Below are 18637 nucleotides of genomic sequence, written 5' to 3'. Positions count from 1 at the left end.
TGATGGGGGATGGAAGTATATAGGGACTGAACATCCATGGTGAAAATAAAGCGGTGGGGGCCAGGGAACTTAAAATCATCGAAAAGTTTAAGAGCGTGAGAAGTGTCACAGACATAGGTAGGAAGGGATTGGACAAGCGGGGATAAAACCCTGTCAAGGTATGCAGAAATGAGTTCGGTGGGGCAGGAGCAAGCTGAGACAATAGGTCTACCAGGACAGGCAGGTTTGTGGATCTTGGGTAGGAGGTAGAAACGGGAAGTGCGGGGTGTGGGAACTATAAGGTTAGTAGCAGTGGTTGGGAGATCCCCTGAGCGGATAAAGTCGGTGTGGGAGACAATGGCCTGGGGCTCCTTCGTGGGGTCATGATGGAGGGGTAAATAAGAGGAGGTATCTGCGAGTTGTCGCTGTGCCTCGGCAAGGTACAAAATTACAAAGGCTTAGATAGGGCAGGCAGATAGTCAGTATCTTTATTCCCCAAGGTAGAAATGTCAAAAACTAGAGGGTATAGCTTTAAGGTGAAAAGGAGAAAGTTTGAAGGAGATATATAAGGCAAGCTTTTTCTTTGATAGTGGTAGAAGCACTTGATCAGAGCAAAGAGACATACAATCTTATGTAGGCAGTTGGGATTAGTTACATTGCCTTGGTCACCATAAACATCATGAGCAGAAGAGCCTGTTCCTGTACTATACTGCTGTATCAATGTTTAGTAAAATAGTATCATATGCAATTATCACTTCCAGCATTCAGTCAGCCCTATTAAATGGGTTGGAATAATTTAACACTTCCAAGTAGGTGTTGAATATCCAACATTTAAATTGTGTCCTCCTATCCATCAAATTCATACTTAAACCGATACTCTACACTTACCGTGGTTGGAACTGATCACCATTTGTACCTTCTAGAGTCTGAAATAACTCCGTTGCATCAAAATATAGCTATAAAGCAAAACAAACACAATATTCTCTGAATCAATAAAACTATCTTTTTAAACATATAAACATATTTATTTATTTATTTTTAATTTATTTAAACATATAAAAAAAACTAACCCATTGCTGAAGTGGAGAAAATTTCCCCGTGAGTGCCTTCAAAGCTTCCTGGCTAATGATTCCACCAAAAGCAGCAACAATAGGGGCCAAACATCCTCTTGCTGTCCGTGAAAGCCACTTAACAATATCATGATTAACTGCAGTCTGCAATATACAAAAATATACTTAAAAAATTGCAGCACATTTACATGAATTGCAAATACTGTTTCTCTATCTATTGTTGCTGCCCAAACTGTTGAAAATTTATGTTTTTTCCTTTAAATTCCTAGGTGTTTCAGATCAGCTGTAAGTGCAATTACAAAGAAAGCACGGCAGCACCTCTACTTTCTTAGGAGTTTGCAGAGATTTGGCATGGCACCTAAAGCTTTGACAAAGTTTTATGGATGTGTAGTGGAGAGCACCACAGCCAAGTATGGAAACATCATAGCTCTTGAACAGAAAATTCTACAAAGTGGTTCAGCCCAGTCCATCACAGGTAAAAGCAACATGCACAACACGCTGGAGGAATTCAGCAGGACGGGCAACATCCGTGGAAACGAACAGTCAACGTTTCGGGCCGAGAATCGGCAGTTGGGTCTTAGTGAACAGTCAGGCACTGAGAAGTGTGGTAAAACAAAGGGACCTGGGAATACAGGTCCATTATTCATTGAAAGTTGTGTTACAAGTGAAGAAACCTTTTGATACACTGGCCTTTATAAATCAATGCATTGAGTACAGGAGATGGGATGTTATGTTGAAGTTGTATGATGTTTGTGAGGCCTAATCTAGAATATTGTGTGCAGTTTTGGTCATCCACCTACATGAACAACGTAAACAAGGTTGAAAGAGTACAGAGAATATCTACAAGTATGCTGCTGGGTCTGGGAGATCTGAGTTATAAGGAAAGATTGAATAGGTTAGGACTGTATTCCTCAGAATGTAGAAGATTGAAAAGAGCTTGATAGAGAAATACAAAGTGATGAGAGGTATAGATAGGGTACATACAAGCAGACGTTTTACACTGAGGCTGGGTTAAGGGTGAAAGATAAAAAAGTTTAAGGGGAACATAAGGTGAAACTTCTTCTCTTAGGGGGTTTTGAGAGCATGGAATGAAGTGCCAGCACAAGTGCAACATGTGAGCTTGATTTCAACATCCAAGAGAAGTTTGGATAGCTACATGGAGGGCTATGGTTCCAGTGCAGGTCAATGGGAGTACACAATTTAAATGGTTTTGTGTGAAGGGCCTGCTTCTGTGCTGTACTTCTCTATGCCTCAGCAGGGTTGTTGCAGTGGGTAATTTTAACTTCCCTGCTATTGACTGGGATTTCCTTAGTGCTAGGTGCTCAGATGGGGCAGAATTTGTCATGTGCATTCAAAAATGTTTCTTGAAAATATGGACAGTCTACACAGGGACATCTTAAATGATGCTTTTGCATCCATTTTTACCCAGAAGACAAAACTGAGGGAAAACAATAATGAGGCAGACTGCATCCATTTTAGACAACAGAAGAGGTGGTGCTGGCTATCTTGAGCCAAATAAGTCCACAGGGTCTGATAGAAGGCCAGTACAGAAATTGCAGATACTTCAAATGTCTTCATCCACAAGCAAGCTGCCAAAGGACTGAAAGATAGCTAATGTTGTTTCATTGTTCAACAAGCACTCAAAGAATAAGTAAGAACATAAGAAATAGGAGCGGAGGTCAGTTGTTTGGCCCGTTGAGCCTGCTCCGCCATTCAATAAGATCACAACTGATCTGACCATGGACTTATCTACTTCCTACCTGCTTTTCACCCATAATTCTTAATTCACCTACTATGCAAATATCTATCCAACCTGGTCTTAACTATATTTACTGAGGTAGCCTCTACTGCTTCATTGGGCAGAGAATTCAACAGATTCACCATTCTTTGGGAAAAGCAGTTCCTCCTCATCTCTGTTCTAAATTTACTCCCCCGAATCTTGACACTATGTCCCCTACTTCTAGTCTCACCTACCAGTGGAAACAACTTTCCTGCCTCTATCTTATCCATTCATTTCATAATTTTATATGTTTCTATGTCTTCTTATCCTTCTGAATTCCAGCAAGTACAGTCACAGACGACACAATCTCTCCTCATAGTCTAACCCTCTCATCTCTAGAATCAACTTGGTGAACCTCCTAATGACACAAAGATTGAGGGTGTTGTGGATAGTGTGGAGGGCTGTCAGAGGTTACAGCAGGACATTGATAGGATGCAAAACTGGGCTGAGAAATGGCAGATGGAGTTCAACCCAGATAAGTGTGAGGTGATTCATTTTGGTAGGACAAATATGATGGCAGAATATACCATTAATGGTAAGACTCTTGGCAGTGTGAAGAATCAGAGGGATCTTGGTGTCCAAGTCCATAGGACCCTCAAAGCTGCTAAGTAGGTTGACTCTGTGGTTAAGAAGGCATACGGTGCATTGACCTTCATCAATCGTGGGATTGAGTTTAAGAGCTGAGAGGTAATGTTGCAGCTATATAGAACCCTGGTTAGACCCCACTTGGAGTACTGTGCTCAAATCTGGTTGCCTCACTACAGCAAGGACGTGGAAGCCATAGAAAGGATGCAGAGGAGATTTACAAGGATGTTGCCTGGATTGGGGAGCATGTCTTATGAGAATAGGTTGAGCGAACTCGGCCTTTTCTCCTTGGAGTGACGAGGATGAGAGGTGACCTGATAGACATGTACAAGATAATGAGAGGCATTGATCGTGTGGATAGTCAGAGGCTTTTTCCCAGGGCTGAAATGGCTAGCACGAGAGGGCATAGTTTTAAGGTGCTTAGAAGTAGGTACAGAGGAGATGTCAGGGGTAAGTTTTTTTACGCAGAGTGGTGAATGCGTGGAATGGGCTGCCAACGGCAGTGGTGGAGGTGGAGATACGATAGGGTCTTTTAAGAGGCTCCTGAATAGGTACATGGAGCTCAGAAAAATAGAGGGCTATGGGTAAGCCTAGTTAGTTCTAAGGTAAGGACATGTTCAGCACAGCTTTGTGGGCTGAAGGGCCTGTATTGTGCTGTAGGTTTTCTATCTTCTATGTTCCTCTGCACAGCCTCCAAAGCAAGTATGTCCTTCCTCAAGTAAGGAGACCTCCAGTACCCTGTACTGTTGCAGCATATCCTCCCTGCTCTTAAATTCAAACCCTCGATCAATGAAGGCCAGCATTCCATTTGTCTTCTTGACAGCCTGCTGCACCTGCAAACCAACCTTTTGTGATTCATGCATAAGCACTCCCAAATCCCTCTGCACAGCAGCATGTTGCAATCTTTTACCATTTAAATAGTAATCCGATCTTCCATTTTTCGTTCCAAAGTGGATGACCTCGCATTTACCAACATTGTACTCATCCGCCAGACCCTTGCCTACTCACTTAACCTATCTCTACCTCTCTGCAGACTCTCCGCACAATTTGCTTTTCTCCTCAATTTAGTGTCATCAGCAAACTTAGATACTCTACACTCGGTCCCCTCTTCCAGATCATTAATGTATATCATGAATAGTTGTTGCACACCGCTCAGCACAGATTGCCAACCAGAGAAACACCCATATATCCCAACTCACTGCTCTCTATTAGTTAACCAATTCTCTATCCATGTGACTACATTACCCCCAACTCTATGCATCTTAATCTTCTCTTTTATGTGGCACTTTATCGAAAGCCTTCTGGAAATCCAAGTAATTAACGTCCATCTGTTCCCCTCTATCCACTGCACTCGTTATATCCTCTGTAAGGGGTTTCTTCTTGTATGTTACTGCCATATGTTAATTAAAACGGCTTCTTTGTTATGTTAAATGCTGAGAAAGTCTCTAGCTAGCAGTTTGCTTGGGTTATATTATTGATAATAGAGCAAATGAACCAATGGGTGTCCACGTTATTCTTTCTTGGGATAATATGCTGTCTCATATGGCTGGGAAGCGGGGGTTTTGGCGGGGAGTTGGAGGAGAGACCAGGAGGACGGCAGACGTACGGGGAGTGCTCTGGTCAATCACTTCGGGTGGGGAGTTGGAGGAGAGACCAGGAGGACGGCAGACGTACGGTAAGTGCTGTGGTCGATCACTCCGGGTGGGGAGTTGGAGGACCCTTCGGGCGGGGAGTTGGAGGAGAGACCACGAGGACAGCAGATGTACTGGGAGTGCTGTGGTCGATCACTCCGGGTGGGGAGTTGGAGGAGAGACCGGGAGGACGGCAGACGTACGGGGAGTGCTCTAGTTGATCACTTCGGGTGGGGAGTTGGAGGACCCTTCGGGCGGGGAGTTGGAGGAGAGACCACGAGGACAGCAGATGTACTGGGAGTGCTGTGGTCGATCACTCCGGGTGGGGAGTTGGAGGAGAGACCGGGAGGATGGCAGACGTACGGGGAATGCTCTAGTTGATCACTTTGGGTGGGGAGTTGGAGGAGAGACCGGGAGGACGGCAGACGTACGGGGGGTGCTCTGGTCGATCACTCCGGGTGGGGAGTTGGAGGAGAGACCAGGAGGACGGCAGACGTACGGGGAGTGTCCTGGTCAATCACTTCGGGTGGGGAGTTGGAGGAGAGACCGGGAGGACAGCAGACGTACTGGGAGTGCTGTGGTTGATCACTTCGGGTGGGGAGTTGGAGGAGAGACCAGGAGGACGGCAGACGTACGGGGGGTGCTCTGGTCGATCACTCCGGGTGGGGAGTTGGAGGAGAGACCGGGAGGACGGCAGACGTACTGGGAGTGCTGTGGTCGATCACTGCGGGTGGTCCCAGGCTGGGAGTCGAAGGAGTCAGAGTGGATCTCAGAGGGAAGAAAGGAGGTCCCAAGTTCCAACGTGTGCACGAGGAAATTGAACTTTGATAAGTCTGGCACCTTTTCCATTCCTTTTTGTATTGTACCTCTATTAATCTCATAGTCTTAGTAATAACTAAAAAGTGTAATTGGTAAAACGTACATTGTGCGCTGGCTGATGATTGATGTTTGAAGCCGAATCAGATGGCAATTGTACAGCAACCAACGTAACCGAGAGACCAGGTGGGCGGTGAACGGGGTTTCCCCGAGATAAATACCAGCCAATATAGCTGAGTGTCACACCCCAAAGAACTCCAGTAACTTTCTCAAACAGGACTTGTCTTTGCTGAATCCATGCTGTGTCTCCATGATGGATCCATTTCTTTCCGGATGCCTCACAATTTCTTCAATGATAGCTTCAAGAATTTTCCCAACTACAGATGTTAAGCTAACTGGCCTATAGTTACCTCCCTTTTGCCTACATCATTTTTTGAACAGTGGAGTGACATTCACCTTCTTCCAATCTGTTGGGACCTGCCCAGAGTCCAAAGAATTTTGGTTAATTATCACCAAAGCCTCTACTGTAACCTCTGCCATTTCTTTCAGCACCCTGTGATGCATTCCACCAGGACCAGGGGACTTGTGTATCTTTAGGCCCACAAGTTTGCTCAGCACTACCTCTTTAGTGACAGCTATTGTACTGAGGGCCTCACCTCCCATCGCATTCATTATCATCTCTCTTCAACATGTTAGACGTGTCCTCCACCGTGAAGACTGACACAAAATAGTCATTTAAAGCCTCGGCCATCTCCTCATTCCCTAATATTAATTCCCATTTCTTCTCCTCCAAGGGACCTACATTCACTTTAGCCACCCTTTTCCACTTTATATAATTATAAAAACTTTTACGATCCATTTTTATATTTTGTGCTAGTTTATTTTCATAATCTATCTTCCCTTTCTTTCTTGCTTGCTTAGTGGTTCTTCGTTGCTCTTTAAAGTTTCCTCAATCTTCCAATTTCCCACTCCTCTCGGCGACTTTGTATGCACAAGCTTTTAGTTTGATGTCTTCCTTTATTTCCTTAGTTATCCATGGCTGGCTCTCTCCACCCTTACTGTCCTTGCTTTTAACTGGAATATACTTTTGTTGAGCACCGTGAAAAATCTCTTTGAAAGTCTTCCACTGTTCCTCAACTGTCCCATCATATAGTCTGTGTTCCCAGTCTGCCCTATTCAACTCCTCCCTCATCCCATTGTAGTCTCCCTTGTTTAGGCATAATACTCTGGTTTTAGATCGATCTTTTGCACCCTCCATTTGCATGAGAAACTCAATCATACTGTGATCACACTTTCCAGGAGGATCTCTACTACAAAATTGCTAATTTTACCCATGGACCAGATCAAAGATAGTACATTCTCTTGCAGATTCACTACTATGCTGTTCAAGAAAGCTATCAAGTAGGCATTTTATGAAGAACTCCTTAAGACTACCTTGACCAACTTGATTCACCCAATCTATGTGCAAGTTAAGTTCCCTATGACAATTGCTGTTCCATTCATACATGCCTCAGATATTTCTCGGTTTATTGCCTGTGCCACTGTAATATTATTATTCAGTGCCCTATAGACAACTCCCACCAGTGATTTTTTTCCTTTTACTATTCATAATCTCTACCCAGGAAATTATGATCTTGATGTCAGTTGGGGGTAAATTACTAGCAGGAGACAGGGTATATAAGTATTTGGATAGACAGGACCTGATAAGGGTCCTGTCTATCCAAATCAAGGTGGCTTTCTGTGTTGTAGGTCAAGTAAGTATAACCAATCTTATGGAGTTTGTTGAGGAGTTTACCAAGAAGGTTCTTGAAGGAAAAGCAGTGGACGTTGTCTACCTGGACTTCAGCTAGGAGTGTAGTGCAAGGCTATCATTATGATCTTGACCAGCTGGAAAAATGTAGACAAGTGTGAGGTAAGAGTACACAGTGAATAGTGGGGCTCTGACATGTGAACAGAGACACCTGGGAGTACAGATCCATCACTCCTTGGAAGTTGCAAGACTGGTACAGAAGGGCGTAAAGTACACTGGACTGGGCCTTCATAAATCACTGAGTACAGAAAATGGGATGTTATGCTGAAGCTGTAATAGACTGTTGGTGAGGCTGAATTTAGAATATTGAGAACAGTTTTGGTCATCTATCTGGAAGAAAGATAACATTAATTTTGAAAGAGTGCAGAGAGAAATTACAAGAATGTTGCAAGGACCTGGGGACCAGAGTTACAGGGAAAGGTTGTATAGGTCAAGACATTATTCTCTGGACCCTAGGAGAACATGGAAAGTTCTTACAGATGTACAAAATTATGAGGGATATATAGAGAAAATGCATGCAGACATTTACCCCTCAGTCAGATTGAGTGACTCCAACTGGAGGTCAAAAGTTAAGAGTGAAAGGTGAAATATTTAAGGGGTATCTGAGCGAGAACTTCTTCAGCGAGAGGAGTGTGTAAGTGTGGCATGAGCTGCCAGCAGAGGTGGTAGATGTGGAATCATTCATAACATTTAAGAGAAATTAGGATAGACACAAAGATGAGAGGGGTTTGGAGCAATATGGTCAGGCTAGAGGAAGATGGGACTACACAGATCAGGTCAGAATCGATTAGTTGGGCCAAATAGCCTGTTCCTGTGTTGTAGACTCCAACTAGACAAGAGACTATGCTATAGCTGGTGTAAAAAAAGCAGGTCAGGCCAGGTGACAGGCATTTCAGTGGAAGAATACATTGAAATCTGTGATGCACATGGAGTTTTACAGTTTCATTAAAACAGGCTATTCAGCCCAAACGGTCCATGCTGACCAAGATTCCCATCTAAGCTAGTCCCATTTGCCCATGTTTGGCTCATATGAATGGAATATGAATTGACTTTATTACTTACATCCTTCACATACATGAGTAAAAATCTTTACATCTCTATCTGAATGTGCAATGTGCAATCATAGCAATTTATAATAAATAGAACAGTCAATGTAATATAGAGTACACTAAAGTCAGTGTGAGTTCATCGGTCTGATGATATGTTGGTCCTGGCTTTTATGCTGCGGTACTGCTTCCCGGATGGTAGCAGCTAGAATAGATTGTGGTTGGGATGGCTTGGGTCCTCAATGATCCTATGGGCCCTTTTTACACACCTGTCCTTGTAAATGTCCTGAATCATGGGAAGTTCACAACTACAGATGCGCTGGGCTGTCTGCACCACTCTCTGCAGAATTCTTTGATTAAGGGAAGTACAGTTCCCATACCAGGCAGTGATGCAGCCAGTCAGGATGCTCTCAATTGTGCCCCTGTAGAAAGTTCTTAGGATTTGGGGGCCCATTACCAAACTTCCTCAACCGTCTGAGGTGAAAGAGGCACTGTTGTGCCTTTTTCACCGCACAGCTGGTGTGTACAGACGACGCAAGGTCCTCTGTGATGTGGATGCCAAAAAATTTGAAGCTGCCTACCCTCTCAACCCCAGATCCATTGATTTCAATAGGGGTTAGCCTGTCTCCATTCTTCCTGTAATCCACAACCAGCTTCTTTGTTTTTTTGCGATATTGAGGGAGAGGTTGTTTTCTTGACACCATTGTGTCAGAGAGATGATTTCTTCCCTGTAGGCCACCTCGTTATTGTTTGTGATAAGGCCAATCAATGTAGTGTCGTCGGCAAATTTAATTAGCAGATTGGAGCTGTGGGTGGCGATATAGTCATGGGTATATAGGGAGTAAAGGAAGGGACTCAGTACGCAGCCCTGAGGGGCTCCTGTATTGAGAGTCAGAGGGTTGGAGGTGAGGGAGCCCACTCTTACAACCTGCTGGCGATCTGACAGGAAGTTCAGGATCCAGCTGCACAAGGCAGGGTCAAGGCCAAGGTCACTGAGTTTCTTGTCGAGACTGGATAGGCACAAAGATGAGAGGTGTTGAATGCTGAACTGTAGTCCAAGAACAGCATTCTCACACAAGCATCCTTCTTCTCCAGATGTGTAAGGATGGTATGTAGAGCAGTGGCTATTATGTCATCTGTCGATCGGTTGTGTCAGTAGGCGAATTGTAGGTGGTCCAGTGTGGGTAGTAGCATACTGCAGATGTAGTCCTTAACCATCCTCTCAAAGCATTTGCTTATTATTGAGGTGAGTGCAACAGGATACCAGTCGTTCAGGCCTGTTACCTTGGTCTTTTTTTGGTACAAGGACAATGGTGGATAATTTTAAGCAGGAGGGCACTCTACACTGAGCGAGGGAGAGATTAAAAATGTCTAAACACACCTCTGATCTTTCTTATCCACGTACCTGTCCGCATGTCTTTGAAATGTTGTGGAGGTACCCACCTTAACCATTTCCACAGACAACTGATTCCATGTGAACATATTCCATATACCCGCCCTCTGGCTGAGAAAAGTTGCCCTTCAGGTTCCTACTAAATCTATCCCCTCTCATCTTACACCTACATCCTATAATCACTGACACCCCAACCCCAGGAAAAAGACTGCATTCTCATTCTCTTATGCTCTGATGAATCAGGTCGTAGCCTCTATAACTCAGTCAATTGAGTCCCAGCAAGATCCTCGTAATTTTTATTTTCCACACTTTCCAGTTTAATGTCATCTTTCCTATAGCAGAGCAAATAGAAATGAGTTTCAAATGAGGTCTCACCGATATCTTCCACAACCACAACACATCCCAACTATCCTCAGTGCCCTCACTGGCCACGTGGGCTTCCTCTGAGTTCTCCAGTTTCCTACCACAGTCCAAGGACACAAGGTCATTGTGAATGGTATCAAGATTACAATAGGATTAATTCAGGGGTTGCTGAGAAGGGCCAGGAGGGCCTACTCCGCACTGTACCTCAATAAATAAATAAATGGCCAGCATGCTAAAGTCTTCAGCAACTGTGCTGTCCCTTTCAGGGAACCATGTACTTATGCTTCTAGCTCCTTTTGTTCTTTGACTCTCCCCGGGCCCCTACCATTCATTGTGAAAGTACTAACCTAATTTGTCTTCCCAAAATACAACTTCTCACATTGATCTGACTTGAATATACAGGAAATGGAAGGATATGGATCATGTGCAAATTGAACTGAATTTATTACTTACATCCTTCATATACACAAGCAGTAAAAAACTTTACATTACGTCTCCGTCTAAACGTGCAATGTGCAATTTATAGTAATTTATAATAAGTAGTATGCACAACAATAGAAATACAGTTGTGTCAGCATGAATTAATCAGTCTGATGGCCTGGTGGAAGCAGCTGTCCCAGAGCCTGTTGGTACTGGCTTTTATGCTGTGGTACCGTTTCCCAGATGGTAGCAGTTGGAACAGTTTGTGGTTGGGTGACTCAGGTCCCCAATGATCTTTTTACACACCTGTCTTTGTAAACGTCCTGAATAGTGGGAAGTTCATATCTACAGATGTGCTGGGCTGTCCGCACCACTCTGTGCAGAGTTCTGCAATTAAGGGAGGTACAATTCCTATATCAGGCAGTGATACAGCCAGACAGGATGCTCTCAATTGTAGGAATTAGGTTAACTTGCATCATGCTTGAGGAGCTTGTTTCTGTGCTGTACTGTTCTAATGAAAATGAAAATTCCCATTTGTTTTATTCAATTCTCATACATGGGAGTTCCTTGAAAAAACAGCTTTTCTCATCCATCTCCAATTGCCCCAGAAAAAGTGGTGCCAAGTAATTGGGCATAAATTTTAAATTTGGTCCTGTGGATTAAAACAAAATGACAATATAAAGTTGCTAGAAAAAAATGGATGATACAGGCACAGAAAGTTTTCTTTAAAAACTCATCTTTTTCGAAATCATCTCATCAGTTACTTGATTTTTATATGGAAATAAAAAAATGCAACTGTTGGAAACATACACTGTTGTAAGTAAATATATTGTGCTGCTAACAGCAAGGCTGTGCAACATTTCCGGAGGACAGGCTCTACTGATGGAGAAAGAAAAATTGATGACTTCCAGCAAAAAATTGCTTGGTTCAAGTCAAGTTTATTGTCAAATGCACAAGTACGTGTATGCTCTGATGCAATAAAAAGCTTACTTGCAGCAGCATCACAGGCGAATTCTTCTTGTACATGTGTAGGTCAGGCTTTAATTTTCTATCCATTCCTAGACCTCAAAAGCAATGGGATATAGAATAAAAGAATAAAAATGACAGGCAACAGAAAACTCAAGATTGTTCCTTTTGATTGCCTATGACCTTTTGCAGAGTGATCATTTAATCTGTACTTGGTTGCACCAGTGAGGGTTGGGGTAGAGCACATTGTGAGTACTGAAGCAGTAAGCTGAATAGGAAGAAATGTACGTAAATTGCCTCTTGGCCTAGAAAAGATTGTTTGGATCACTAGATGGTAGGACAGTGACAGAAGAGGTGTTGCAGCTCCTACAGTTGCATACAAAGTTGACACAAGAACCAGAGTGTCAGGAAGGGAACAATCCCTTCAAAATGCATCAGATGGAAGGAAGAAGGAAACAAGAGTCAGGCAATGGAGTTTTGTTGCAACTAGCAGGAATTGCAAAGGAGAATCTACTGAAGGTTAAGGCTGGTGAGTCGGAAGGTGTACTTGTACTGCCTGGAACAGTTGTGAAAACAGAAAAATAGATAAGATGTGGTCAAGGGCTCTGTTAACTATGGGAATTTCTAGATTCAGAAAGAAGACATTTTAGAAGTACCTGTGTCGTCACTGGAGCCAATATGACAGAAACAAAGGAACTGGGAGAATAGACTGGTGTTCCTACAAGTGCTTTGGTGGAAGGAAATACAGTCAGAACAACTGTGGGAGTCTACATCCTGCCAACTCTGGACTATGTTCTCACCCTCTGCATGCCCCTTGGCTGAACAGAGGAGCACTTTTCGTAATACATTAAGACAACTGCACTGCTCCAAGAAGCGCTACGTGAGGTCATTCTTACCCTTGGCCATTGGCTTTGGAATGAGTCAACCTATAGCTAGGGAAGTGATAATTCCTCCTGTTAGACTGTTCGAGGCAACTTAATTTTTACTCTTACTTACTTCTCTTTTAATATTTGTATATCTGTGCACTTACAATGCTAATTTCCTTTGAGATCAATAAAATATCTATCTAAAAGGCTTGTTATGAATATCTGTGGCTAGCTCATCTCCAGAGAGATTGAGAGTTCCAGAAAATGAAGTGAAGAGCAAGATGGAAATTGGCAGCAAAAGTAAGCAAACATAGTAATGTACAAATGATGGACTTGTATCACAGATAGTCCCTTTGTCCTGTACATCTTCCCATCACCTACTATGCAATATAAAACAACTTTTATCACATATGACTTGGATGAGGGAATTAAATGCAGCATCTCCAAGTTTGCGGATGACACGAAGCTGGGTGGCAGTGTTAGCTGTGAGGAGGATGCTAAGAGGATGCAGGGTGACTTGGATAGGTTGGGTGAGTGGGCAAGTTCATGGCAGATGCAATTTAATGTGGATAAATGAGAAGTTATCCACTTTGGTGGCAAAAATAGGAAAACAGATTATTATCTGAATGGTGGCCGATTAGGAAAAGGGGAGGCGCAACGAGACCTGGGTGTCATTATACACCAGTCATTGAAAGTGGGCATGCAGGTACAGCAGGTGGTAAAAAAGGCGAATGGTATGCTGGCATTTATAGCGAGAGGATTCAAGTACAGGAGCAGGGAGGTACTACTGCAGTTGTACAAGGCCTTGGTGAGACCACACCTGGAGTATTGTGTGCAGTTTTGGTCCCCTAATCTGAGGAAAGACATCCTTGCCATAGAGGGAGTACAAAGAAGGTTCACCAGATTGATTCCTGGGATGGCAGGACTTTCATATGAAGAGAGACTGGATGAACTGGGCTTGTACTCGTTGGAATTTAGAAGATTGAGGGGGGATCTGATTGAAATGTATAAGATCCTAAAGGGATTGGACAGGCTAGATGCAGGAAGATTATTCCCGATGTTGGGGAAGTCCAGAACGAGGGGTCACAGTTTGAGGATAGAGGGGAAGCCTTTTAGGACCGAGATTAGGAAAAACTTCTTCACACAGAGAGTGGTGAATCTGTGGAATTCTCTGCCACAGGAAACAGTTGAGGCCAGTTCATTGGCTATATTTAAGTGGGAGTTAGATATGGCCCTTGTGGCTACGGGGGTCAGGGGGTATGGAAGGAAGGCTGGGGCGGGGTTCTGAGTTGGATGATCAGCCATGATCATAATAAATGGCGGTGCAGGCTCGAAGGGCCGAATGGCCTACTCCTGCACCTATTTTCTATGTTTCTATGTTTCTATATCACATATCCTGTTCTGATGATGCATTTTCAGACTGTAGAAAAGGAAACATTTAATATTTTAGATTAATAACCTTTCCACAGTTGACTTGTATTATTCCAGCATTTTGTTTTTATTTCAATTTTTAAAAACCATTAATTTATTTAATTATACCTAACCCATTGAGATCATATTGTAGGATAATTTAACTTTTAGTTATACATGTAACAGATTAAGAGGTCACACTGCTACTCATCCACAGGACAGATAATCATGCCGATATTTTTTAAATAAATGTCTGATAAATTTCTGGAGTGGTGGAACAGAAGGTCTTAGGAGTGCAGGTGCATATTTGTGGCAGGAAGCGTCCCAAAAAGACAGGTGAAGAAGATGTTTCTCGAAACCCAAGGTGTAAACACTGACTATGTGGAAGTCCATGTTCCAAGCCTATACTCTTTCCACTCTACATCGAAGACTGCATTGGTGCTGCTTCCTGCACTTGTGCTGAACTTGTCAATTTCATCAACTTTGTCTCCAACTTCTACCCGACCCTAAAATTTACCTAGTCTATTTCTGACACCTCTCTCCCTTTTCTGGATCTCTCTGTCTCCATCTTTGGAGATAGATCATCTACCAATATCTTTTATATACCTACTGACTCTCACAGCTACTTTCTCAAGGTTATTTGTAAAAATGCTATACCCATTTCTCATTTCCTCCATCTGTACTACACCTATTCTCAGGATGACACTTCCATTTCAGAACATCTGAGATGTAGTCATTCTTCAAAGAACCTCCCACTACCATCCATGCTGCCCTCACTCTATCTTCCTGTCACCATAAAAGGGATAGGAACTCCTGGTCTTTACCACCAGCACACGAGCCTCCATATCCAGCATATCATTTTCTGTAAATTCTACCACCTTGAACAGGATCCTACAACTAAACACATCTTACCCCATACTGCAACTCTTTGCTTTCTACAGGGAACACTCTCTTTGTGACTCCCATGTCTACACTTCTCTCCCCAATTATCTTACAATCACTCTGTTGAGGCTGTTCTATAGACACCTCCTATAGCCACAGAGACACTGAGGAACAGATCAGGAGACAGATTTTGGAAAGGTGCAAAATAACAGTGTTGCTGTCATGGAGGACTTCAACTTCCATAATACTGATTCCATAATATGTTCAGGAAGGAAGTTGGAAGGTGGCAAATGTAAGAAAGGGTGCAGGGATAACCCTGGGAATTAAAGACCAGTGAGTCTTACGTACTTCAGAGATGGGAAAATTATTGGGGAAGCATAGTCTGATTAAGAATAGTCAGCATGGTTTACTGAGGAGTAGGTCATGCCTCATGAGCCTGACTGTATTTTTTTAGGATATGACAAAGCACATGGATGAAGACAGAGCAGCTGATGTAGTATATATGAATTTTAGAAAGGGGTTTGATAAGGTTGTTGTTTAGTCATTAAGTCAAGTCCAACTCTTCGTGACCTCATAGACTCCTGCACACCAAGCCTTCTTGTTGGAAACCGCCTCTCTCAGATCCCCAAAGGTCACACACATTGTCTGAGTAATATTATCTATCCATCGTAGCCTTTGTCATCCTCTCCTTCTTTTACCTTCTGTTTTACCTAACATGAGAGTTTGCTCCAAGGAATCCTGTCTTCTCATGATGTGGCCAAAATATTTGAGCTTTTGTCTCATAACTAAGCCTCCTAGTGAGCAGTCTGGCTGCATGTCTTCAAGTATTGACTTGTTGTCCGATGAACTCTCAACATTTTCCTCCAACATCCAAGTTCAAAGGCGTCGATTCTTTTGTAATCGGTCCAGCTCTCACAACTGGAAATACCATAGACTTGACTATACGGATCTTTGTAGACAATGTAATGTCTCTGCTCTTCAGTATTTTATCTAAATTTGCCATTGCAGCCCTTCCCAGAACTAAGCACCGTTTAATTTCGTGGCTGCAGTTACCACCTACAGAAATCTTTGAACCGAGGAAAACAAAATCCATCACTGCTTCCACTTCCTTTCTATTTATTACTATGGGGTTAATAGGGCTGGTCGACATAATTTTGGTTTTCTTAATATTGAACAACAAGCCAGCTTTTGCACTTTCTTCTTTCACTTTGATTATTAGAAGCTTCCTCAGATCCTCCTCACTTTCAGCCATTATAGTATCATCTGAGGTTGTTAATATTTTGTCCGGCAATTTTGATTCCAACATATGAGTCCTCCGGACCAGCATTCCTCATGATATGCTCAACATATAGATTAAATAAGTAGAGTGACAGTATGCAGCTTTGCCGTACTCCTTTCCCAATCTTGAACCAGTTTGTTGTTCCATGTTCAGTTCGAAGTGTTGTTTCTTGATCTTTGTACAAGTTTCCCATAGGCGGTTCAGATGTCCCCATTTCTTTAAGGATTTGCCATAGTTTAGAAACATAGAAAACCTACAGCACAATACAAGCCCTTCGGAGATGGTGCTAAACGGTAATGCCTTTGCTTGCATCTTCGGAAACAGCTCTATTTCTATCTTTGATATCTCTTTTTTTCTCCTTTTCAAGGTTCTTTTGAAGATCCTGACCCGGAGTTACACTCTGACTTTGGTTCTTTGTAGGAATGGGACCCGCCCTCAGGGCCTCACGACCGGCCGCTTTTTGATATCCCAAGGACGCGGCCTGAAGCCTAGCACACCTTCAGGGTGTTGGATGTTCGTGGTTCTGGGGAGCAGCTGATTCTAGGCTGGTGCCCCTGGCTGAGTCGGGGGAGAACATGGAACATCCGGAGCAGCGGGTTAGTTGCTGCGGGCTCTGTGTCCAGAGACCTGAGCCCTGGGGCCAACTCTCTGGGCGCAGAGCTTGGAAAAAGCAACACAACAGACTTTTAACACCATAAATCAGCAAGTTGTTTGTTATATCTCCTCTCTCGCTGTGAAATGGAGATACCTCTTTTTCCCATATTAGGGAGAGAGAGAGCCTGTGGTATGTCAAATTACTGGGTGAGCAAGTAGTTTTTGGGGTACTGCAAGTCTGTGTATTTATCGATGCTTTGCTGCACGCTTGAGTGCTCAGTAGAGGACGCTAATGCTTCTTTGCTGGTGGGGGAGGACAGATCGTTGGTTTGCTGTTGCTTGTGCATGGGAGGGAGGAGCTGGGGGCAGCTTTGGGGTTCTAACGTTTAACTGTCATTCTTTGGGGCACTCCTCTGTTTTCATGAATGCCTGAGAAGAAAAAGAATTTCAGGATGTATATTGTATACATTTCTCTGACATTAAATGTACCTATTGAACCCATTGAGATGTGTGAGTAAAGAATGGTTCAAGAGAGACATAGATCATTGAGCTCTCTTTCAGAGCTGGTGGAACCTGTACAAGAAGGAAAGGTTGCACCCAAACTGGAGGGGCACAAATATGTTGGCAGGAAGGTATGCTAGTACTTTCAGGAGGGTTTAAATGAGCATGGCAGGGGCCTGGGAAGCAGAAGAGTAGGTCATGAGATGAATTGAGTGAAACGTAGAGACAGACAGGGCTAAGTAAATAACATAGTGTGACAAAAGAGGGTTACAAAAGTACACATAGACTAAGATGTTAACTGTCCTGTGCTATCACCAGTGGGATCATCAGTTGATCTGCCAGCTGTCTTCAGGAGAGAGAGATAAGTAAGACAATGGAGCAGCATTTGGAAATGTTAATGAGGAGACGAGAGAGTTTAACGGAAGGAGACACCGGTCTGAGTATTGTCAAGACCGGCTGCTTTGAATCCTGAACCGTTTGAAGTCTGAGGGACAGGTGATACCCCAACAGGGGGGATAAAAAGGGACAGGTTCGCTAAGGCAACAGACACCACACACGACACCACGAGGTAACGAGACCCTGGAAGCGGTGCGCCCCCACAAGTCGGTGGGAGTTTGGGAGTTTTGGAGGTCTGATCGTGGGACCAGCCATAGACGCACAGGGTGGAAAGATATGGTCGGCGGGAACCTGGTGTGTGTCCGCCCTTGCCTGGGTGCTGGGTTCACCGCTGAAGAACAATCGTATCTGGAACGGAGGGGTCACAGTCGGTGACCTCAGAAGACATTACCAAGGGCTCGCCCGAAAGCTAACTGCGAGGAATATCGAAGGTCTGTTTGGAATCCAATTTGCATATTCATTCGTTCTCTCTCTCTCTCCAACGGCACGACAGCGATTACTGCGAACTGAACTAAACTGAACTCTGTCACTTGTGATTGATCATCTTACCCCTAGACTGCGATAGAGCTTGATTGACCCTTTTATCCTAGTTCTGTGTACATGTGTTTATTCATTGCTAACCTGTTGCATTTATATCCTTACTATTAGAGTACTGTGTTGCTTATTTCTTTAATAAAACTTTCTTAGTTCCAGTAATCCAGACTCCAACTGAGTGATCCATTTCTGCTGGTTAGGCAACCCAGTTACTGGGTACGTAACATAAGCGGGGTTCTCGTCCGCGATTTCGAACGCTAAATTTGGGACGGGGTAAATTGATTGGGTTAAAGTTCCCCAAAGAAAGAAAAGGCAA

At 43.5% G+C, this 18637-nt stretch overlaps 1 protein-coding gene across 4 annotated transcripts in view; it reads right to left on the bottom strand.

Annotated features, from left to right (window-relative positions):
- The window catches only part of uba6 (ubiquitin like modifier activating enzyme 6), a 447925-nt gene that overhangs the window by 209798 nt on the left and 219490 nt on the right, over nucleotides 1-18637 (bottom strand). For all 4 annotated transcript variants that reach the window (XR_011889573.1, XM_072281896.1, XM_072281895.1 and 1 more), the window contains 2 exons: nucleotides 1050-1193; nucleotides 868-935 (listed from right to left, as the gene is read on the bottom strand). Coding sequence is in view for 3 of the 4 variants with exons in the window: in XM_072281896.1 (XP_072137997.1) it covers nucleotides 868-935; nucleotides 1050-1193 (212 nt within the window). In the remaining variant the exon portion in view is untranslated. The remainder of the gene's footprint in view (nucleotides 1-867; nucleotides 936-1049; nucleotides 1194-18637) is intronic.

Source organism: Mobula birostris, chromosome 17 (genome assembly GCF_030028105.1).
Source record: "Mobula birostris isolate sMobBir1 chromosome 17, sMobBir1.hap1, whole genome shotgun sequence".
In the NCBI taxonomy this organism is placed as follows: domain Eukaryota; kingdom Metazoa; phylum Chordata; class Chondrichthyes; order Myliobatiformes; family Myliobatidae; genus Mobula; species Mobula birostris.
The sequence above is the reverse complement of the archived record's forward strand: the minus strand, read 5'-3'. Positions and strand labels throughout refer to the sequence as shown.